We start from the raw sequence: 25,080 nt of genomic DNA, 5'->3' as shown, positions 1-25,080 counted from the left end.
ATTTAAAGGGGAGGTCGTTTTCTACCGTCTGCCACGCGAATAACACGGCAGTTTTTTCAATCGAAGCGAATACGAATCGAACCGGAGAACGACTGTTGTTCAACTTGAGAAACGGAATAATAACAAGCCCTATCGTGGATTTAAACGACTATTCCGATCACGATCGTTGCCGTGAAAGACAGAGATTATATTTACCAAAATTCATCGCACGAAGTCTGGAATAAAAACAATTATTTCAAAGATACACACCATTCCCATTGCAACCTTCAAAAACAATAATTTTATATGGCAACTGAAGAATTTAATATGTACAACAATCTGACGAGCTATGTAATTAGCATACTGATATAACACACTGCGATTGCCACTTACAATGAACTATTTATACCGTGCTATTTATCCATGCATATTGGAAAGAAAGCAGGAACTTGAAGACGTGTTTGTCGGTCTCGAGCACGATATCTCGAAGGGTTGATAAGTGGACGTCAATTAATAAATGACTTCGCGTGGTCGATGACTGTACGTTACTCCAGTTTTTCCCGTTCGATCCTCTCGTTCGCGGCGTAGTAATTAGTTTTTGGTCCAACGATGGTTAATCTAGTGGTTGGCCTTCTCTTCTCTTGCATTTTTTTTTAATTCTCTCACAGTGGGAAAATAGTGAAATGAAATTTTTCTGTTGAAGCTTTTCGCGTTGAAAAAATGTAGAACGTGTGGTCGGTTAACGGCACAGTGTTAGACTCGTGTTCATTTTAATTAAAGAAATCAATATTGGCTGGGTAAAATAGTTGGGTAATCAATATTACCTGAATAATAGTTATTTTACGATGGTACTTTATTTAGGATGTTTGTGGGAGAAAGAAGAATCGCGAATGATCGTTGGTTTAATGAGAATGAAGTTAATTCTCTGTTATTAGAATTCTCTATTGTTTAATTATGAGAAGAAGAACGACAATGCTTATTACCGTCTTTTTATATTGATTTGAAAGTTAAGAAGTGATAATTGATGTAAGTAAATTTGTTAGTATTAAACGAATAGAATATCGATAAAATATGATCGAATTTTCTTAAACGACTATGAATATTTTCTCTTGACTTCGATTAAAAAGGGCATTTCTGAGCCTAGTGTACATTAACAGATTCTAATCTGAACATAAATGTATATTCTCGAGGTCAGACAAATTTCGTTCTCTGCGTTTTTGCTGTAAGTAGACTTAATATCGTCAAATATTTTTTTTTTTTATTTTAAAGTATCTTCAGAAAGAATTCGTTAAAAGATTGAGTTTTGGACAAAGTCTTTTCGATATACGACTTTTCTATTCCTATTGAATTAACTCTTTTAAGATTTAGAAAGAATCTTTTTCTCTTCAATGTTTCAATAACCAAGAGAAACTCATGTTGCAAGAAAGCAATGCCAATAGAGAAGTACAAAAACGTTTTAGAAAAATACAAAAAACCTCATCGTGTTCTCTTTCCACTTTCTCCGCAACTTCTCTTTCGATCTATCCAAGGCACTCGAACAATACTACATTCAGGAACAAATAAAATCATTCACGATTGAAACTTCCAATTGTGTAAATTTTCAACACACACAAACGAAATTTCTACGTGTAGAAAGTTTTATTGTCGGAGAGTTCCAAATTTCATACTTTTTCTATAACTTAACATATTCAATTCAGATCATTTAAAACACTCAAGGAATATCGTATGAAGGAACAAGTACAATCATTGCCAATTAAAAGTTTTATTCGCCGAAAATTCTACACAATCAAAATTTTCAGTTACAGACAGTTCTACCTTTTAAAAGTTCCAAAGCCCTATATTCTCCATAAATCCCGCAATTTTATATTTTCTATGGTTCTAATTATTTACCTTCTATTTTCCATAATTTTATATTTGTTAACCCAGCCGCGATCCAAATTTCCACTTGTTGGATTGTCATCTTTAGAATCTTCCAAGCTCCACATTTTCCACAATTTCAAACTTTACTAACTTCAAACTTTGAATCGAAATTATAAGAAAAGATAAGAAAGCGTTAAGAAAAAATAAATATTACACACATACGAAATTTCCACGTACATATTTCCTCTTCGTTCAAAGTTATACTTTTACGAAGCGAGAAAATTGTATATTTTCCACAACATTAAAGTGTGGTAAGATCGGCATTCCGGTTAATAGATGGAGAAAACTGGAAACGATTTCAACTAACTAGATCTCGTTGTACAGGATGCGGGCGTTAATTGCGTAACAGGCGTGCTTGGTTCATCCTTCGATACCAGGCGTCAGCAACGATAGACGCATTTTTCAAGAAGCTTATCGACACTGATGAATCGACGCGACGTCGGGCGCCGAGTCGTAACGTCACCGTCTGGGTTGAATCCCTCGGAATTGTTCAGCTCGTAAATATCGCCTCGATGAAACGGAAAACGCTGCGAGATTGATAGAACTAACAGAACAGATTTAATGAATTTTATCAGTTTTCTTTTTATTAAATACTTCTCGGTATATTCCTTTTTATTTGTCGTTTTTATTATTCAATTTTATCGTTTCTTTTATATAACGGTATTTTTGAAATAGATAGCGACGATGGTTTTTTTTGCTGATAATTTGGCAGATTATTTTTCTTTCTTGGTTATTATCGAAGTGTAATTAGTCGCTTAAGTAAAGCTTCGAGCGATTCTTGTTATCTCGAGGACATTGAAGATGTCGTATTAAATAAATTTGTGATCAGTTTGTTTAATTACTTGACTCATCGGGTGTTTATTGATTATCGTCCTTTGCAAATTACGTTGATCATGTATCATAAAGATTGTACGAAACAGCTTCTACGGCACGCAATTTTCATATCTAGGTCACATAGTTATGTATGCATGTATTAGTAGATGAAATAATATGTATCCTAATAGCACATTATATCGAATTTCACTTTGCAAATTAAGCGCATTCAAAACAGCTCCTACATCACTTTATAACACGATTATTAATATTCGAATTTAATCCAATTCAATTTCATATTTTGCAAATTTCATCGCTTCGTCATTGTAAATTCCTACAATTTCTTTTCTGATTATACTTTTTCGCGTTAATTAACGTAAATACATTGTATATATTATAACAATAACCATGTAACTCTAATTCGCCAATCGGTAAGATCTAATCAAGTAATCGATCAAACTACCAAAAATACCGAAAAATTGATCAAGATATAGATATAAGGAATTGAGTTTGCGAAAAAGGGTTTCCGACAAAAAATAAAAATCGTTCGTGAAAGATTAGTATTAATTTCTCATTTTATAAATTAGATTAATCACGAGAATTTTTAGTAATTTTTCTACTCGTTGTAATATTTCATTTCTTACCTATTTGTGCTTATATGAATCAATTAATAGAATTTAATTTTACACGGTACTAAAGAGTCCATCCAACTTCACCTTCCCATTTAGGCAATATTTCATCAAATAATCACATCCATCAAATAATCCATCAAACAGCCCAAGGAAGAATCTGGAAATTCATCACTATTAGAAAGTTCGTCACGAGGGATCGACGTTCCAAAGGAGAGTTTCAGAAACATGAATGAAAATCGTTGAAGGAGGGTTGGCCTTAATTAATAGCGTATGGAGGGTATTCACGCTGACGAAAGGCGAGCTCGTTCATTCTGGAGACGTCAATGGCGAGATTTCGCATGGTCTGGAGGATGTTGACGTAAATTTACGGAATGGACGAACTAAATGCACACCGCCACATCCGTACTGCGTGAACGATTACGGATAAAAATTCACTAGGAGCATCGCTGCATGTGGGAGGTCGCATAAAATTCACGTTGTCGCTCGAGTAAAGGACAGGTGCAGTATTTTGATCGAATGGCGAGTGATTTAGTAGTTTGCCGCGTGTGAACATCAAAGTTTAGTAGAGTAGCTTAATAAAAGTGTTTGATCAGTGGAATCTAAATTCTTAGATTTTTTTGTCGAGCAGGGTTTTATTCGTTAATAACAAATAATAATAATAAACATGATGATGATGACGATGGTATTATTTATGTTATGTTTAAGTTATTTAGCTGTGACTACCGGCTACTCGACTAAATTAGTGAACGTGTCTATAATTTTATCGCTTTTAATTGAGCGATGAGGCCAATTCTCTTGCAACGGGCTCGCTATTTCCCTGGGATTCGATTTTTATCTTTTGACACGTTGAAAATTCCGGCATACAATTCCATTCATCGAGAGCTTCGTGGCACATGCTTCCAATTTTCCGTAGTTTGATTGTCAGGTAACAAGAGTACCTACCATCGAAAATTTGCTGCAAAAAATGAAAGAAATGTATTAGCTGAGATCGATTCGACTAGGAATTGATTATATTTGAAAGTGATGATAGTCTGCGACAGGGGAAGTGTTTGATCAGTTTTATGTGATCAAATTTTAACAGAGACTTTTTCGTATATTTTAAGTGGAAGTTTCGCGTTTTCAATGAAATTTGATTGAAAGCGGCATTGAAGTTTGTTGTAAGGGAAGAATAACGGTAGATAGAATTTTAATTGAATTTTAGAAATATTGTGATTTGATTAGAGATTGAAATTTTTAGTTTGCGATAAAACGTAGAATTCGGAATACTATTTTTATTAATTATTTTCATTCTAAATTTAACGACTCGAATGAATTAGTTGAAATTGTTAATTTTGATAAAATGTCGGAAGGTGTTTTTTAAACAATTTCGCTAAAAATTGTTTGACTTATTGATTAGAAAAAATGGGTCTTCGAAATTAAAAAATAATTATAAAATTATCAAATTTCGCTAATCTCTAAAGACATTTCGTTTATTGCTACACTACGAAAAATTATCAAGTTCTCACCAGAGGTACCAATATTATTATATAGTCATCGAATTTCACCAGGTAAAAGATATTATAAAATCGGCATACAGAAACAAATTTCATTAATTTGGCAACAAAATTAGCGAAACGCCATTCTCAATTTAATTACTTGACAATTAAAAATTGTTCGATTTCATGAAACATACATTTAATAACCAACTAAACAGAACGAATTTGTCTTAATTATTGTTTCAAATATTTCCATATATTTTTAACATTTTTGTTAATTTGTTAAATATTTCCATTTACGTTCTATAATTCACAAAACGACCTTGCGTCTCTTCATCTATCTCAAACTAACTTTCAAATTCAGAAGAATTTTCATAAATGAGACAGATACATCAAAAGTCAAAAGCAATTATAACTTCGATAAGTCGAGCGAAATAAAAGATATCGCGTATAAAACCATTCATCGAGTTTAGCGAAGAAACGAGATGCTCGCAACTGTTTCGGTACACGCCATTTAAAAAGTGACGAATAGCATTCTTGGCGAGTCAGAGCCGAGCAAATCGTCGAAAGTAAAAGGAAAGTCGGAGTACACCGGATCTCTGTGCGTTGTCGCGCGTCGATTATGCGAGAAACATGCATGTTCGGTTGATTTAACTCGGCTCCGTTTCACAGAGAGACTTATTACATGAAAATGCGACTACGGTTTACAGTTCCTTGCGGTTAATGGACCCTGAGAGTGTGACAAGGCTCCGTTTAAAAATTTGCAACGCGAAAACACGTGCGAGCACACGATCTCTCAAGCAGTGGGAAAAGAAAGTTAAAGAGCCGGAGGTTCGCTCTTAAAATAAATCGTCGGCCAGACAAAAATGTCGCTGGTCTATAGGAGCGCCGTCATTCAGCTATTTCATGTATTTTTTTTTTTTTTTAGTTCTTTAATATTTCGTCGTATATACGTTTTATTAATATTAGAACTGTCAACGATTGAAATATAAAATTTATAGCGAAAAAGAATGGAGAATATATGCGAGCATGGTAGTAACCAAACGTAGTAATCAACTTCTCCTTTTGTCAATTTCCCAATTTCGTTACTTCGTTATAATTCATTACGCAAAACAAGCTGCTTTCTCTCGCCTGAGAAAGTTTTTCTTAATATTGTCATTCCTATTCATTTAACTTGTTTTATGAATGTGACAATCTTTCTTTTATCAAATGTTGTATTCAAAATTTATCATTTATTGAACGAAGAAAGCGTATAGTTGTGAAAAACGCTCAATCTTTCGTTTAATTTGTAATTTTGTATTTTCCAGGCTGCAAATACGAAAACTTTGTTCTCTTTGAACGTTTCACTCGAAATATATCGTCGAAAGTTTCTCGATGAAATTTTTCACCGTCTTATTTGTTAATTAGCATTTTCTAGGAAAAATGTTGATAAGATTATGTATAATGAATGAAAAGAGTATCGAGTTGTAAAAAAAGCACGTTTCCGAACGGAACTGAAAGTGTGTAACTTATGATATGATTACGCTTCCGTGGAATGCTTGTCTCTGATTTAATTAAATATCCAACAAGACGCGATGCACTGTTTTATACGTATGATGTAGCATAAAAACGTAGTGTACATCCAATATTTTCGTGCGACGCAAATACAGATAGTTTGATTTTTGTGCTCGCTTTCTACAACTCAAAGCAAAAGATTGACGTCACAGACGTTCACCTTTGCTCTCATTCCTTGGAAGTAAATTACTAGCGGAAAAAGAGAAGAGTAAAAACTAACTATGTATGCACGTTTTAATACCATGTCTAAAGGAACAGGAAAGAGAAAAAGAATCATTCCCGTTTTGGTTATTGATCAGTTTTTCTAATATACAACTTCCCTATTGAACAAAGTATCTGCATTTTTCATAAATGTTCTATGTATAATTAAGAAACTTAAGAAGAAACTTAAATTGATTTTATCGTGTTAGTATTTTTTAAAACTTATTTCTCTATCAAGATAAAATTATGAAATTATATCAAAGAAATAAACCGAATAATAACGACTTAACTAAATTCTACAGACAATTCTGCATAAACGAGGGCAACAAGGAACAAATCAAACAGTAACGATTCAATTTAAATTTTGAAAATTATTCTGCGTAGACGACTGTAGCAAGAAATAAGTCAGATAATAGCGAGTCAGTTAAATTCTAAAAACAATTTTACGTAAACCGTTGCAAGTAAATAATTTTATAGAAAAAAGAAAAGAAACGACTGTGACAAGTAATGGAATTCGAGTAAACAAAAGTAAATCAAATAATAGTTATTCTATCGAAGTTCTAACACTAATTCCATATAAACGACTGCAACAAGAAATAAAATTCGCAAATAAACAAAAAAAAATCAATTAATGGTTATTCAACTATAGTTCTGAAAATGATTCTGTATAAACCTTATCTGTTATCAGTAACAGAAAACAAAAGTCGAACTATGTTTGCGACGCTGGAAATCGTCGCTATTAAAAAAACACAGTTAATTTGCATCGTCGAAGAGACAGTATCAAATTCATTTGCGACCCGGTTTACTTGTACAGTTAAATCGGAGTGGCCGGTGTCCCATTTCCCTTTCTTTTTAAATCCACGTTCCAAGACGATTCACTTCCGGCCAGCCGCCCCGGTACCATTTGAATTCAAGGCTCAAACGTATCCTCCACTTCCTGCCACTTCCCTCTAACGTCTGGCGCGAAAAACAGAATTTCTTTCCAACTCGAACCGCTGCCAGTCTCGCGTTATTTGTTCTTGTTTCACTCTTTGAACTTGCTCGCGTTCGCGGAAAGTCTTTACTCATTGGAATCCAATTAAAATGACACGTGCAGTCTTTGTAAGCTGCTGAGTAATGCCATACTATTTATTGAGACACTTTTACAACATCCTGGTATACTTTATTAGCGACGATGTAACGCAAACGTTCGTATTATTTTTATCGTGACGCTTTTAATAATAAATAATATTTTAGTTTTATTGGTATATTTTCAATAGAATGTTAGATAAATTGGACGATGAGTGATGTTTGATGAATTTGTACTGTTTTAACACTAAACCTACCGACACTTCGTGTATAGCTATTCCTACCGTGCGCGGTCAAAATAACCGATGATTAAAGAAGTAATAGTTTTTATGATTTAACTTAGATAATGGTTAATTTATAACTAAATGTATATAAAATGATGAACTTTCATAAAATTTCGCCCAAATTCACTTTTGTTTAATTTCAATTATAGACTTAAATAGAATTACACTTTTATTTACATAGAGATATCTTATTCAACTTTGCTGCATTTTTTACAAATTATCTTCTTATCAAATGTACATTTGCCGCATAAATATTTCCCGCATCTTAAACAAATTTTCGCAATTTTGTAACCTTTACTTGAATACTAATTTTTTAGTTGACAAGTTTTTTGTAGTAATGAATCTGAACTTGTTGATGGTTTTATTGCATGGTTTTTTCCCGCGATTCTTTATATAAAAGTAATGTATGCACTAGGTTTATAACAATTTTGTGAATTCACTGTAAATTGGCCCTATACTGTACATACCATTGCAAATTTATTGGTTCGTAAACGTTGGCTTCTTTCGCTCTTCTTATCAAATCCTGTAAACCTCATAATTTCAGCAAAGTCATTCCTGCTTCTTTTTTTTTTTTTTTTTTTGAAAAAAAATGCAGGTCTCTAAATTTTATTCCACAAATATGAGACATCTAAATTTTTTGCCTGATATGCACCGCGGGCATATAGCAGAGCACAAATGTATCTAGTTTTGTTGCATCTAGCTCAATCTTAGTCGCCAATACTATAAATGCTTCTTCGTCCGTACATTTTATTATATGATCCCATATATGGTGATCAATGATAGGATAAAATGCCGTCTTTACCTGTCCTTTCATTATATGCCGTTTAGCATATCCCTAAAAATATTATGAACTGATGTCCTGCCAGGTTTGAGACTTGCATCTAGTTCTTTCCAAACTGTTCTATCGGGCCCAGTTTTACTCTCTGCCATCAACGATAATTTCTTTCCTTTTCGCCCTTACGTAAACGCTTATTTATAATATTCAACTCTGATTCGGTTGTAAATAGCTTTTCATGTGTTTCCATGCCGTTTTCAGTTGCTGAAGTTTCTTGTTCGTCGCACACTGAACACTCTTCTTCTATGTCCGTTATTTTTTTTTATAATTTCCTTTTTAAAATCTTGATATTTCTAGGGTAAATATTTATCACAAAATAATACCATGTACGGAATACAAAATTATTGTCAAATTTGATATGCTTTACTTTTCCTTTTATAACAACTTTACACAAAATGCTCTGAGATGCTTTCTGTCTGAGTTTTAGAGATAACAAATTTAGATGTCGACTAATTGACTAACAAACCGAGATGTATTCTAGTCGAAAAGACAATAGCAAGTAAAAATATGATCTTTGACGGCGATATTTATATGAAAATATTGATGAGTATTGATCATTCTCCACTAACGGTTACTCGAGCGTGGAGTTGGCAAAGCTTTTCCCGTGTTTTATAGCAATGAGCAATAGGTCTAAGAAACTTCTCGACTTTTAAAATGTTTGTAACAGTGGATTGTAAAAAGTGCTAAATTTTGTGGCGATTAGGATTAGGATTAGGATTAGGTGGCCTTAGGATTATAATGGGCCTGAGTTGATTTGTCTTGACAGTTGGTGGCTATCTTGATCGAGGGATGGATTGTTTTATGACAAGATTACGGGTTTAACAGCTGTTATTATTTGTTATTACTAATTTTGTTTGTCATCTGACCTTGAGATAACCCTTTCTTTGTACTGATTGCATTTATTTTAAGAATAACTAACATATTTTGTCGATCGGTCAAAATTACCGCTCATGGTAGGCGAGACAGAATACAAATTTTTCTCAGAAAATAAAAGAGCAAACTAAAATTAAATACCGAAAAATATGTTGTATGCATGTTTTAGGAAAAGTCAGAAATTATGAAGTGATATGATAAAGTTCAAATATAGTTAAATTTGCGTAGAAGTCGCGAGAGCGGTCAATTTGATCGCACCGGTAGGTTTAGTATTAAATATATATATATTATATATATATTTAATTAATTATATAATATATTATATTTATATATATAAATATATATATATATATATATATATATATATTATATTTAGTGTTAAATAGTGTGAAAATATTCCATAAATAGGATGATGAGTCATAAAAATATAATTTGTAGATCGTGGAAGTTCAAGTATTTGTGGGAAATTTAAGTATGTAAAAATATGTAGAAATACATATGAATGTGTAATATGCAAAAATATGCAAAATATCCAAATAATATACTCGTTTTTATAATACTTAGAAAATAAAATTGAATCTATATTTTGGTAGAAAGATATTTCGTATAAACATTCGAAATTAATCATTTTAATTTCATTTATTTGATTATTTATTTTAATATTTGGTTTTATTTATATAAATAAGCAAAATAGATATCTATATAGTACACATAGACTGTTAATAAAATATTAAGAATTATATAATATACGAAAATCATATAATTTAAGTATTTACATAATGAAAATTTGTTTAATTCACATTCATGATGAAACTCAATGTAGTTTCGTAGGAAGAAAAATTAGTTTAATAATTTTTAGAATTTTTATCCAGAAAATTTCCCATGAGAAGTATGAAAAATGCGTTTGTGTCATGTTTGAAGTAAAAATTTAAAAAACTCGCTTCTACTATCGTGAACAAAGAGAAATTATTGCTTAATCGCAAATTAGATTATTTAAAACATGATGAGTTATAAATTGAAGTTTGATATTTATTATCCAAAAGAAGAACATTCGCGTGTCTTTTTTTCTAGAGGAATAATGATTTTTTAAAGCGGCACAACACAACGGTGCACAGCCTCTTTGTTAACGTTACCTGAATACTTGAAATCCTCAGACGAATACTTGTGTCAGTAATGGTAGAATTAATTACCAAATTACTGGAGTTACTAGCGTGTTTAATCCGGAACATGTGCCGCAAGATTTCCGGATATTTCTCGTTATTCGCCGGAAACGCCGGAACTGAACAGGCCGTACAAGGAAGCACGTGCTATCGTGTAGACACATACTAACAAATGTTTAACTTTCCTTCTAATTGATGGCTCGTGTAATTAACGTGACATAATTTATATTGTATGTTTCATACAATCATATATATATATATAACTTACGGTACAACTCATACTACATAATATTAAGCCGTCATATTTGTCAACGAAATGAATGCTTTATGTTCTTCATGCTAAACGACCACGTAGAATTAACATATCGTGTTTCTTCTGATATATTGTTCGATACTTCTATTAGATTTCATAACCATTTTGTGGATTAATATGTCGTGATAAAATATTCATGTAACCGAGCAAAGTAAATATTTTACGATATCTTTGTCTTTCATCCGATGGAAATTATAACATTGGAACCTGATTCTAGACAGTATGTCCAGAATATAAATACTCAAATTTCTCTTGCATGTATTTTCAAGGAACTGGAAGTTTTCAATTTCACGAGTATCATAATAGTCAGTGCACTCGTTTTACAAAAATATTTCCACGTTCAAAAAATAATTCTGAGGCATATTAGGCTTTATAAGCATCATCTGAACTTTGAATATTCGCTTTCAACGCTTTTCATACGAACGCTTGAAATACAACGTCCAGTAAAATTAGTCTGAATCAAAAATATAAAAATGAAGGTATAATAATATCTTTGTCCCTGAAACATTTCATTTAAAACAACAATTTCATATATTTGTATGGTACTCGCGCACATTCTGGGAATTCTAGAAAATAACCGGTTCATCGAAAAACAATCAGCGAGAGCAATATTTCGCAAAAATATTAACCGAACATACGATGAAAGTTACGATATCAAAACCGTATTCTACGAAATCTATCAAGAATACTGTACTCGCATTTCTTCTCGATATATTTTCGGAGAATCGAAGGTTTTAAGTTTCATGAATATCAGAAGGTTTCATAAAAAAAAAGCGAAGCAATCGATGCAAGCGAGTTACAAATATATCTTCAGCTGCCAAGGAGGTCCGAGGTACTAAACCCTATAATTATTAGTAGAAAGAGAATTTACATTGAATAAAATATTCTTTCTCGAGACATCAACAAGACAGTTTCATTCAAATCAAAACCTTCATCCAGCAAATCCCACGAATTTTACAATTCCCTTAATCGTCCAAAGTCTACAAATCCTACAAAATCTACAAAATCTACGAGATAATGGAACGATGAGAAAGAAACGAGGAAGAGGGTGGCAAACAAAACCAAGACAACTGGAAACCAAGACAATTTCATCCAAATAAAAACCTTCATCCAGCAAATCCTTCAAATTCTACAATTCTGTGCATCTCTTAATCCTCCGAAGTCTACAAATCCTACAAAATCTACAAAACGATGCAGGACGAAGAAGAAACGCAGAAGGGGATTAACAAACATTTCGTAAACGATGTTAGCAATAAAAGCGGTGAAAATTTAACAGACCATAGCGACACTTTTATAAGATCGCGATATACTTTAGCTTAATTGCTACATCTTCGATAGAATACTCGATAAATCGGACGAGGAGTGATGGAATATGAGCGTTGAAGGAGTAATGGAGAAGCTGTTTAACAAAATATTTCGTAAACGATGTTAACAATAAAAAGCAGGCGACTTAAAATATTCGACGGCGACAACGAAAACGTCGTTGAAACGCATACGGCCGACCCAGATCTTTTTTCTCGGTTGCGCGATTTTCTCGATACACCTGCAGCTTTGCAGTCGCACAGAACCTGCCCACACTTCTCGTGTGTATCCTGTGTTCGATGAGTACGGAGCCAATATTATCGCAACACGCTCCACTGATTATAGGCTAGGCTTTGGCTGGCGGACAATGCGCATTAAAGATCGGCGGTGTAGATCGTGTGCATCTCCTATCCGAGGAACGTCGCCATGGAACAGGATGATGCACAAGCGTTAGACGACACGATCGCGTCGCGTTGGCGTTTGCACGCCATTGCACGCCGCATCGCTTTGGGGTCACTGGCCCATTTTATCGCGAATTTTATACCGCGTTCCGTGAAACCATCGAGGTTACTTGAAAATGATGATTTATGTATCTAAATTGTTCGGTTTGGCGATATTTTAAGATTTGAATATTTTTAACAGGGGGAGGAAGATATATTTTGCAATATTTTATTAGGAATTTTATAACACGTTCAATAGAATTATGAGAGTTATTTGGAAATGCTACGCAAATGTTTTTAATTTATGATTTAGCGTAATGTAGAGGTAATTGGATTTTTCCGATCTTTGTAATTCGGATTTTTTTTTTTTAATTTAAGAAAAAGTTTTTGAAATGGATACGTGATTTTGATTAAGAAAATTTCTGCGTTCTCTTGCTTTCCAACAGGCGAAAATTTATACGCGATACGAGCGATATGAATATAGGTGAAAGCATCTTTCGTCTTTTTACCTTCGCGTTGAATTGTAGAGGAAGACAGTAATATAGTTAGTGAATATTCGACCGACGATGGTTGGAATTTATGTTGCAGACATTTTATCGTGTGTTCTTTGATGTTTTGTAGGGGGTGGTTGTAGCCTTAGTAGGTATAATTTATAGCAGATGTTCTGCGAGAATGCTTGAGAAGAAGTAGCTAAATGTATTAGAAAATATAGTAGGACCATTGCGAATGTCTAGAATTAAATCCCTTGAAGTACTCTAGATAAGGTGGATGGAAAAATTAAAAGATAAAACCAAGAAAGATTTATAACCAATATTAAGGGCACAGAGAGAGATTTATAATCAATATTAGAGGCATACTAAGTAATCAAAAATTCAAAATTTTTTTTTAATTGGATAATTTTATTGATAATGGTTAAATATTGTACAAATATAATATTAAGGCAAAAATGAAAATCTGCTTGTGTGAATGATATTCAAAATTAATTTAACTATTAATTTTTAATTTTTCAAATTGTATTAAAATATTTGAATACATTATATGAATTGTTACGAGATAATAATTAAATATTCCTATTCAATAAAGAAAAATGTAAGGTGACGTAAAGAAAATGAGAAAACTTCTGTTTTCTTCAGTTTGGAAATGTTAGATAGAACAGTTTAAAACTAAGGAGGACAGAACACATTTTCGATACTTTTGATACATTTATAAGGGGATAAAAACAAATTTAGCTGGCAACTTTAACTTTCAAGGATTTCTTATCAAGTATTTGGAGAAGAGTAAGTTTAGCGGAATAAGTTTTATAGTCGAGGAAACACTTCCGCTTCGGTTTCGAAGAATTGTACTAAAATGCAATAAGGTTTTATAAGATACATACCTAGTATTACTCGAGAGATACTCTGCCGGTTATTTCCTTATGAAATTGAATAGATCGCGGATTCTTGTTTCACGAAGACTTGCCTATTCAACCATGAAGGACTTCCTTAGGTCTAGAAAGCTGTACACATGTAATCATTTCTATTCTGTGGGAACATAACAGTATTCTCTATAATTCTAACCTCGATACGATTATTTTTCTAGATATACCCTTTATTTTACCAAAAATGTAAGATTACGTTACCTTTAGTTATAAATCAAAATCAATGAATAACAATGCATAGTAAGTTTATTGAAGTACTCTTGAAGTACTCTAGATAAAGTGGATGGAAAAATTAAAAGATAAAACCAAGAAACGAACTTTATTTTATTCAATCGATCTGTAATTACAATTAATGATTAAATTAATTATCTAATTATCTATTGGGTTAACAAATAACTATTAAAATTTTCTTCGTTGCGTGAAATTAATATTTGAGTTTAGCCCCTAAGGTAAGTAGCATCAATCAGTCATCGTCATTATCGATGTTCACTTACACATATGATACACATTACATATTCACATACAATAAACAGGACTTCAATTAAACCTTGATTGAACAGAACCTTAATTTATTTTGATGAAAACCAATAATTGGTGATCGATGATTAATATTACTCTGTATTCAATTAACGATTGATGATTGATAACCAATATTTATAATTACTGATCGATTAATTTCATCGATTATTGACGATTAATCTCTCATAATTGTAAACATTAATCTTATTATGATGTTCCAATTTTGTACTTTTTTTTTTTAGCAAGACAAAAAAGCCTTTCATCGTTTTAATAAAAATTGTATCATAAAATGAAACCGAAAATTCGCTGATATTAATAATAATTATGAATTTTTCATATTTTCTTCGTACATTTACGAAATTGTTTAACCATAGAAATATGACTAAAGGTATGTAATAAGGTTAATGTATCTCGAATTTTTAAATTTTAATCGATTATTTCCCAACACTTTCGATCGTATTTTCTCAGAAAGAGCCTAAGGTATAGAAAATGAAATAGATATCATCATAAATCTATGGAACGTGTGAACTGACCATGTAACGTGCTTGCTAACATATTCTATTGATTCTACAAAGGCACGTAGTGATGTATACATGGAGTTGTATGAGTCAAATTCTCAACTTTCCATTCATACTTCATACCTCGCGGCCACATGTAGTACGATCAACGTAGTATACATATAACACGAATAAGAGACTGGATAATAGTTGGCGTTCTATTAACGGTAATCGAGGACAGGAAATAGTATAGTTTGCAAGCAACAAAAAATGTCATTTCTTTTTTCTTTGCCTTGCATTGTGGTGTTTGTGTTTTCATGCGCTAAAATCAATATCGTAATTGTCGAACAAAACAAGAGAGAAATTTTCTATCAGTCCTAATAAATGTGTCGTCAATACTGAATAATAATTTTAATGACGAACTTGTGTTGGAGCATTGTAAAGAAGGTCTCAGAAAATTAATGGTTTCGAGAAATTTAAATTTGGCGTTATTTGAAAATTATGTTATTGGATAAATCAAAAGAGGGAAAACATAATTAGATAAATTTTCTGTTTTTTTACAAAGAAATCAAAATTTTACTTGTCTTTGATCTCATGTCAGATATCTCTCTTTTTCTAACATCCTAAATAATTCTATTCAACCCTTGATTTTTTAGCGACGGTCTTACGAAAACATCTCACAAATCACGATCGATATCTGCCAAACATCCAATCTCGAAGCTTCGTTCGATTATTCTAAAACTTCGATTCATCTTCTACCTGTCCCTAAGGATTTCCTCGAAACTCGCACCAAGTAACTCAACCACAAAGCGGCCACGTTGTGCGATTCCCTGCAAATGGAACATCGGTGTTCCAACTTTTCGGACAGTCGAAATCGAATTCAAACTTTTCTCTGACAGTCTAATTCCAAAGTCTCGAAAGGATTGATATTTTAAGTTGGCTGCTTGTAATTAATGCTCGGTTGCATACCTTGGGTACCTGTATCATTTACAGAATATTTAGTACAATTGAAAAGTTGTTAGAATGTTGTTATAACAAGGTAGTGATACGAATCTATCGAGAAACAAGTAGCAGTTTCTGCAATAAAGATCTATTCGAATGACGGATAATGTATTAGATCTCAAAATTCAGATCTCAATAAATGAACAAAACTGTATCTTATCGTGCCTTTTTACAGTACGTAAATTTAATTGGTTCAATTCGTTTCCCAAATGATATCAAAATTTCACGAAACTTCCAAGCTCACAGTTTCGCGAGGTGTTTCTTGCAACAAATAAAATGAATTATTTATTTCAATTTCTCACCTGGCTTATTCGATTTATATTCCTTCGTAATGATTTTCGATTTCCTAATTAGAAGTAGATATTCGAGAAAGACTGTAGTTTCACTATTGTCCCAATAAATGAATAGTTATATTGAAAAATTTAAAAGAATTATTTATCTATCAGATGATCAAAACTTTATTCAGATTTAAATTATACTATAAAATCCAACGAATAACTATTGATTAGTTATTTTCCTATAACTCTTACAAACAGCTTTACAATCTTTGATCGACCATTATTTTATGCAAACTACTGCCCATTTAATCATTTCCTGATTAATCTATCGCAATTATCACTTCTTACACAAGATGAGCAGGTGTTCTAATACTTACGTACGTGGGTGTACATGTAGAATGTAGAATGCAGACAATACGGAGACGATCCATTTGCACGAGATGCTTGCGATGTATCGGTGCACGTGAACGAGCAAAGAGGGACGGGGACAGAGAGAGAAAAAAAACGAAGAAAAATTAATATCCGCGGAGAAGATAGCGAGCTTATCGGCCGTTTGCCAGACAGGCGGCACCAGTCGTGTTTCGTCTCTCGATCGGTTTAGGCGAAATCGCGTTCACATTCAATTACAATCGTTCGATTTTCGCTCAATTCGTAACGTGTGGATATCGTTCAATTTCTACAAAAATATTTCAGTGCACTCACACGAGAACAATTTGTAAAAGGTTTCGCGTAATCAGGAGTTCTATTAAGCGCAAGTGAATCGATTGAATCACGAAGGAAAGTCCGCGAATCGTTTGTTCGTGGTTTTCGTTTGTGAGTCGATGTTTCCTTGAGAAATGGAATAATCGATCGTCCCTTGAGATTTACTGGAATAAAGGTAGAAAGAGTTGTGCAGGATTCTTGGAATATCTTTGGATCGGATCGTAGGGTTTATCCGTGGGTGGCGAAAAGCTGTTTTGCGAATTCGTGGAGATGCGGAGGGTTATTGAGTGAACGCTGTTTTGTCGTGATCCCTCGGTCGTCTTTTGTGCGAACGCGTATTTTCTGAGAACGCTGGAAAGTATAGAAAGGCATTTTGTATAAACAGGGATTGAGTTGTATGAATTTTTGTATGATTATAAATATCTTGTGAGTTTTAACCCTTTCAAGGTGGAATTTTTCGAATATTAAAAAATAAATTTTCCTTTAAAATTGGATGAAATATTTAATTTTATTACCTACATCGTGACTTCTGTAAATTCTTACAAATATTATAATTATCGTAAATATTTATACGTTAATTTTCCGTTAAAAATATAATTACATACATGTAAGAATAATTATATTAATAAAAAAAAGGAACATAAATTAAAATATCAAGTCAGTTTGGCCGAAGACGAACAATTATTTTGTAATGTACAATGTAGCTCACATTAGATACATGTAACACGAAAGGGTTAACATTTGACGACTATTCTTCTGATCGTTTACAAAGAATTATTAGTAGTTTATTTCATTGGATTTGTAATTGATTGAATCGTTATCTCTAATTTTGTTATCAACTTTGTTAATTGTTATCAATTTAATCAGTTACAGATATGTACCTACACGATTGACTTACTCATATTTCTTTTTTACTATTTATACTTTCCAATGCACATTGTTGCAAAATATTGCTCTGTAATCAAAATTGCCACTTAAGAACAATAATTGATTTAACCTAAATAAAATTGAATGATCAAGTCTGAAACTCTTTTCATGGAATTTTTTGTTGACTTCATTAATCGATTCGGTCTAGGTAACTTAGTTTATGTTGACAACAAAAGAAACGCGATATCTGGATATCTTTATTGCACTTTGCAGTTCACGGATTTTATTCGGAACTAATTAACAATGCTTCGCTTGTTATGTATTTTTAATATTTCTTTCCCAATGCTTGCCCCACAAAATTTTTCATACCCGAAAACAATTTTATAACTTGATGTTTCTATGAGTTCTATTTCTCCTCCTTCTTTTTTTTGCAAACATTATTGTATCAGACAAAGAAAGCTGAAGTGAATATCGAAATAAACAAGTCTGTGTTATACAACAAATCGTCTAACAATTCTTCGTACAAATTTAATTAACCAATATTTCAATTTTAATTAACCAATACATATTTTTCTTCAACATAAACGTTGAAAATGTACCGTACAAAATTCCTCGAAATTTGCTAAAAATCCAATGTATCCCCACGTACATCGCATCTTGATCTGACAAAAGTTACCCTACTCTCGAACGCCCTTTAATGTTCGTCAATTAAATACAGTACAACAACCCGTCAATTATTCCACTGTAACAATAAACACCAGCGAACCATCGAACCATCCCGCAGAACCAATCCAAACAATCATCGCCGCAAGCTTGTCTGTAAACCTAACTTCTCCAAGCGCGTCTCTCACAATTCCTCTGTCCATATGCTGGTTCCCAAAGACTTCGAAGCACCTTTCGCGTGCCTCCGACGACCACGTCCTTTATACTAGAATTTTCTAGTAGCAAATAGAAGGCGACAGTGTCGGCCGATTCTCGGCACTCGGGAGCAAAATACCGAAAACAAGACCAGAAGAAAGAGAAAAAATGCTGGAACATAAAATACAGAGCTTGAGAAAGAAAGAAAGAAAGAGAAATAGAGAGATAAAAAAGGAAAGAGAAGAGAGTTTCACTAACATGACGCTTGGAACAAGCGTCGCGTCGTTGGAACGGAATTTCACGACCGCGTTTCTCGTCTCGCGACGAGTTTTTCGGTGCTGGCGTGTGACGCCAATGGTGTCGAGACGAGGGGCCGCAGGAAGAACCGAAAATAAAGTAGACAGCCGGCGAGAAACGCGTATGAATATGCGTGTGCTCGGCAGCCCTCTTGCTGTGCTTGGGCTACCGCCTCTCGCCGTATTGGTTCGGCCAAAGGAGGAAATTTTTAGCTCGTTGGTATACATCCGTGTATACAATGCGTCTCACAAACGTAAAACCGCCCTGAAATTTTCAATTCTTACGCAGGTACAAGATACGGGACGGTACACGACAATGTCTGATTAGAGGTAATATTTATGAATAAAACAGAGAAGCCAGATATTACTATGTTATCGTTAGAGTCTCATTTTAGTGTACATTGAGTACAGTTTTCGAATAATAAGCTACTACACATTCCGAATAATAAGATGCTTCAAGTAAGACATCTATTCATAGATATTTGTTGATCCTATAAATATGAATATGCTGCAAAAAAAAAAAAAAAATAATAATAATAAATGCAGCTAAAAAATCACATAAATACAAATTCGTTCCATTGGCTAGGTGTTATAATGAATGCTTTACGTGAAATGTTTTACATATTTTATACGTTTCGATGTATTATCCGTATTTTGTACATTTTTACACTTTGAAATTTATTTACACAATAATAAATTTCCAAAAATATTGTTCCTTAGTTGTAGTACGAAACGATTAATTTTGTACTATTATCTAAAAACTCGCTAAATTTGATAAGGGTTATTTTCATTACAAGCACCTCGATTGATGATTTTTGGATGATTTTATATTTTATAGTTATGAGACCCTGTGTTACAGACGTAAAAGCCTTTGCGATGCATCAGCCTCGGTAGACAGTTTACACGACTGCTGCATCCGTCATGAACATCTCTGCTCTTGTTATTTGTCTTAATAATTCTACGTCCGTGTCGCCCTATTTCGTGGAGATCCACTGTGTGTAAATATTTTAAGGAGATTTTTCACGAGACCGTCTCGACTACGTCGCACAGTGGCCATTGCTCCCGCTCGTTTTCAAGGGGGAGGATTTTTTCTATTATATTTTTTGTCGTTTTTAAAAGAGCTTGCTAAAAAGAGCGTTGTTCATTCTGCCTGCATGGCTACGTTGGAATTTTTGGCTGAGTTGCTTGAGAAGCAATAGATGAAATTAAGTTTGAGAGATTTTAAGGAGCTGGGCAATTTATTTGCGATTGATTGTTTGAGAAATGGAGTAGACTTTTTCGCCTTTGGAAGATGGATGATTAGATTAGATTAGATGCTGAGATTGTATATGAAGCGGCAGAAATTTTTATAAGAATATTATACAGTGAATCGTTAATCGTAAAAGAATTAAGAAATAATTAATTTCTTACAAATATCGGTAAAATATTTCTCAAAACTGTTATGGTTTATAAGACACAACTATCTTAGTTATTTTATATCTTAAATTATTGTATGACTCATGCGTAAATCGTTATTAGCAATCCAAGATAAGAATGTAAGTTTAGGAAACAAAAACACACCTCGCAAGCTCATATATCTTCTGATAATATTCTTCAAATTTTTCCTAAAATTTCTCCCATATCTACTACGTTCTTTCAATTTTATGACAGGCTTAAGATTTCGTCTTAAGCTCTTCCACTTCGGACGACACACAGTGGTTTGCACTTTAGATGGCAGATTATTTTTCTTTTCCATAGAAAACCTTGTGTCCTAAAATTTACATGATCGGGTCTATCCTATTCGACTTCAGTCCTAAAATTTCCCCAAACACGCTTTCTACGAAACACATGTTCCACCATGTGTCTACCGCTTTCGTAAAAATCACACAGAAGCTGAATTTTGTAAGAACTCGTATGAGAACAGGATCGATGGATGACGCGACATACTTTCTTTTTCCAGAACACTATGCTTCTAGCGAGCATTTTTAGTTGAGTTTTGCGTCTCCTTTTCTTGTTACGTTTTTACGATGGTGTTGGTAATGAAGCATGTGATACCATTTTTTTATGAAGATGAACTGAAATGCTTTTTACTATGTACTCTGACGTTATAGGAGGATAAAACGAGATGAGATTTACGTCTGCAGGAAGGTTCTTTCGATTATTAGCTTTCTCAAGGTTTATTCTAATAATATAATGATAAAACTGTTCTGTTTTTCGATCAGTGAAATATTCTGTAATAATGAAACTGATTTAATGGCTGCAAAAAAGGTTGCCCTATAAAATTTTACAGTTATTAAAGTAACGTTCTATAATAATACAGATTTGTTTCTCTATAAATAGCATGTTTTCGAGAAGTTTCTCCGTGAGTCTGAGTTTTTTCAAGTTACTTACGATTTATAAGAAGATTTCGTAACAGTGTCTGCGATACTATTTTTTTCAGTGCTTACTGAGAACGTCCATTCATGATCGTCGCAGATTTTTCAAATTTCGTGCGAACTTTAGAACTGCGTAAATATAGAATCTTGTTCTTATTTTAGCGATGTAATTCTTTTTAGCAAACGTAACCTGCGTAAGCAGAAATCTTATATTCTTTAAATACAAGAATATTTTTCTTCCACCGTCGACTGAAATATCGTCACGAAATTCCGCGTTATTTTCGAATATTCTCTGTCACAATTTCGACAATTCCAAGTTCCTCGTTCTCGAATTACTAAAACAAGAATAATATTCAATCCACTTTCCATTATTTTTCTTACTTAAAATGCTCGTATAAATGTTATTCCGAAATTTTTATAAATACCTTCAAACATTATTCTATATAAAACTTCTTGTCCAAAAGTTTCGACACACCCTGTACATGCCTCATTTTTAAAACGTCCATTCAAATTCATATTTTTACTATCAAGATTTATTCGTACGGACTTTATTCTTATTTTAACACACAAGATTTATACATCGATTTCTATGCACCATTTTTGAAACACTCGATGCATACAACTCCCATTTCTCTCCCAAACTTATCCAATTACAACTTCACGAATCTCAGTCAATCTTTTGGTTGGATTTCCGCGAAATCCTTTGGAAGAGGCATCCGTCGATCATAGAGAATTCATTCAACACTGTCAAAGCCGGCAAGTTCTATCACTGAACGCTCCATTAGTCCACGATAAACGCTATCGCGCGTCCTATTTTACTTGTCCCATACGATCTGACAGCGCCAAGTATCGCCGCGGTTCTCCCTACGTCACTGCGTGCGTAGTCACGTGACGACGACCAGTCGAGTCACTCTTTGGCCCTCAAGAATCGTTCACACACACGATTCACGATTCAGTTTATCGTGACCCGCGATGTGTTCGGGACCGTGTGTTAGATCTCCGATACATGTTGGCTCTGGGCAACCAGAATGGCCGTCTCCTTTCACGGGTAATCCAAAGATATTTCGACCTTGATACACAAACGCGAACCGATCCTCCGTGAATGTTTTGTCGCGGATCGACTATCGGTGACTTATTAAACCGAGCGAGGGCCTTAAAGTGTGCCATTTGAACGAGGACAGTGTCGCGGCTGTCTCTAGCACGAGTTTTACTCTCCACGCGTTTCTTTCTCTTCTTCTACCGATTGATAATACGTATATTAGCGTGATATAACAAATATACAAGTGAGTTTCTTTTATTTTAAGACGAGATGGATTGTGTGTGACTTTTTCGCCGTTTGATAAAGAAATGGAGAGGAATGGTGAAAGCACGATGTGAAAGGATAATCGAGTATATACGATTGATAGTTCCATGGAGTCCTATATTATACTGTGCTCGTTTTAAACGATTCTCTGACTAAATATTAAAAAGTGAAAGAGTGGTGAAATTTTAGTTGTCTTTGTGATTTTATTCGGTGCACCAAGTTTTTAATCTATTTATGATTAGATGTTAGAAGATTCATGTAATTATGTTGGACTTCTTGAGTTGTGTTTAAGAAGTTGAAGATCAGAGATGTTTAATGTTATACAATTTTATATGGATGAACGAAAATGAGATAGAGAACAAAAGTGTGTTTGAAGAGGTAGAGTGAAATGGAAACTGGAGATAGTGGCTGAAAAATTGACGCGAGTGTATAGTTTCGATCAACGAAAATGTTGAAGCATATGAATCGAACCGGACGACCTCGGGTCGTCGTGAGGAAGAGGAAAGGTCGTTCGTTATCCAGAAGCTGGCCTGGCACACCGAGGCCCTTATCGATTGTCTCAAACGAGGTAAAAAGATTCATTTCGTAATTAAGAATTTTTATCGTTTAGTTCGTATCTTAACACATTGTATGCAGGAGACAAACATATCTCTTGTTGTATAATCAAACGTAACTTTACTAAATATTAGTCTCAAAAGAAATATTCTGTCTAACTGTGAGAAAACGCAGTAATTGTAAAAATATATAAAACAATTTTTTGCGTGCTTTTGGATAGTTACGAAATTTGTTCGTTTTAATGAAATGCAAGGTAAAATATAATGAATATGTTAATATATGTATATCAATAATATAAATATGATCATGTAGAATATAATATTCCACTAGAAAAAAAATCCAGTATTTAATGTCTAATAAATAGTAAAAGTTGAAATATGTTTTGATATTTGGTAGCATACGAATTGTTTTATTAAAATCCTATTTCACCTATAATGTGTTCAGTGAAAAACAATTTGTAAATATCGCTATTTCCTGAATCGTTTAACTTATAAGCAAACAAGTGTACAACACGAACTTTGCATTGAAAATTTCTCCAAAAGGCTAAACCTTGAAGAAATATGTGGCTTTTATACACAACGTGTTAATAAATAGATTAATCTTAACAAGCGCGATATCTTAACGAGCCATTTCGTTTCTCAATCGCGCAACGATATCGTAAAGAAAACATAGGATCTCGTTCGTTTGGAGTTTAAATTAACGAAATAAAAATCGAATGTGGTACGCTGCATTTACATACGCCGCAAATATTTCGTAGAATTATTTACGTGAATATTTAGCAAGCACGCGTTCGTGCTCGAATCAGGCGATGAGCATAGTCATAGAACGTTGGTATTTTTATGTTGGTAAATAGAATTCGAGGTTACAAATTGTGGCAAGAGCGAGAAGGTTGTTGGTGATATGATGCTGAATTCGTGTTTATTGCTGGTATGCCTTATTAACGTGAGTCGGTGAAATAATAGAATGCATGGAATCTCATTCCATCGTTTGCCTCGTGGTAAATTGAGCTAAATATTTTTGTTTACCCTAATTAAGCGATCAATCTGATCTTCTTAGTGAAAAATTGTTCGTAATACTACGGTAGATTCATTAATTTATAGATTGAAAAGACTACATTATTCATTGGAGCTTAGTTCTCAAATATCGATTCACAGGTTACATACGTGTATAAATGCGTAATAGAGAAAATGTATGGACATATGTATATATTCAATTAACATATTTCGTTGCAACATATTAATAGAAAATGGCTGCTATTGATTGCAAATATGTAACCATTTAACCTTTATTATCAATTACATATATTTCACTAATTTACTTTTCTAACTATTATAAATCTATTTTAATTCTTTGTATTTTATTAGTATATTATTATATTAATATCAAACAGCTTATTTATAGCAAGTTATTACCTTATAGATATCCTCATAGAAGTTAAAGTGAAACTACGTTAATTTATTATAACTTTTCTCGTAAACAAAACAAACTTCTAGTTACCAATACTTAAACCTTATCCATTCAGCTTGCATCATTCTGATCTTCTATTCAATCTTTCCTTCTCTACGTCATAACAAACGTTCAAA

The 25,080-nt window shown here is 33.2% G+C and overlaps 1 protein-coding gene across 9 annotated transcripts in view; it reads left to right on the top strand.

Annotated features, from left to right (window-relative positions):
* LOC122567103 (rap guanine nucleotide exchange factor 2-like) overlaps window positions 1–25,080 on the top strand; it is a 254,187-nt gene that overhangs the window by 199,316 nt on the left and 29,791 nt on the right. The window contains exon 1 of one of the 9 annotated variants that reach the window (XM_043725314.1): window positions 22,633–23,510. The exons of the other annotated variants lie outside the window; for them this stretch is intronic. Coding sequence (XP_043581249.1) covers window positions 23,391–23,510 — 120 coding nt within the window. The 5' untranslated portion in view covers window positions 22,633–23,390. Of the gene's footprint in view, window positions 1–22,632; window positions 23,511–25,080 lie in introns of those variants that run through there. 9 annotated transcript variants of the gene reach the window in all.

This window comes from Bombus pyrosoma, linkage group LG4, assembly GCF_014825855.1.
Source record: "Bombus pyrosoma isolate SC7728 linkage group LG4, ASM1482585v1, whole genome shotgun sequence".
Taxonomy (NCBI): domain Eukaryota; kingdom Metazoa; phylum Arthropoda; class Insecta; order Hymenoptera; family Apidae; genus Bombus; species Bombus pyrosoma.
This window is presented reverse-complemented; position numbering and strand designations above follow the sequence as displayed.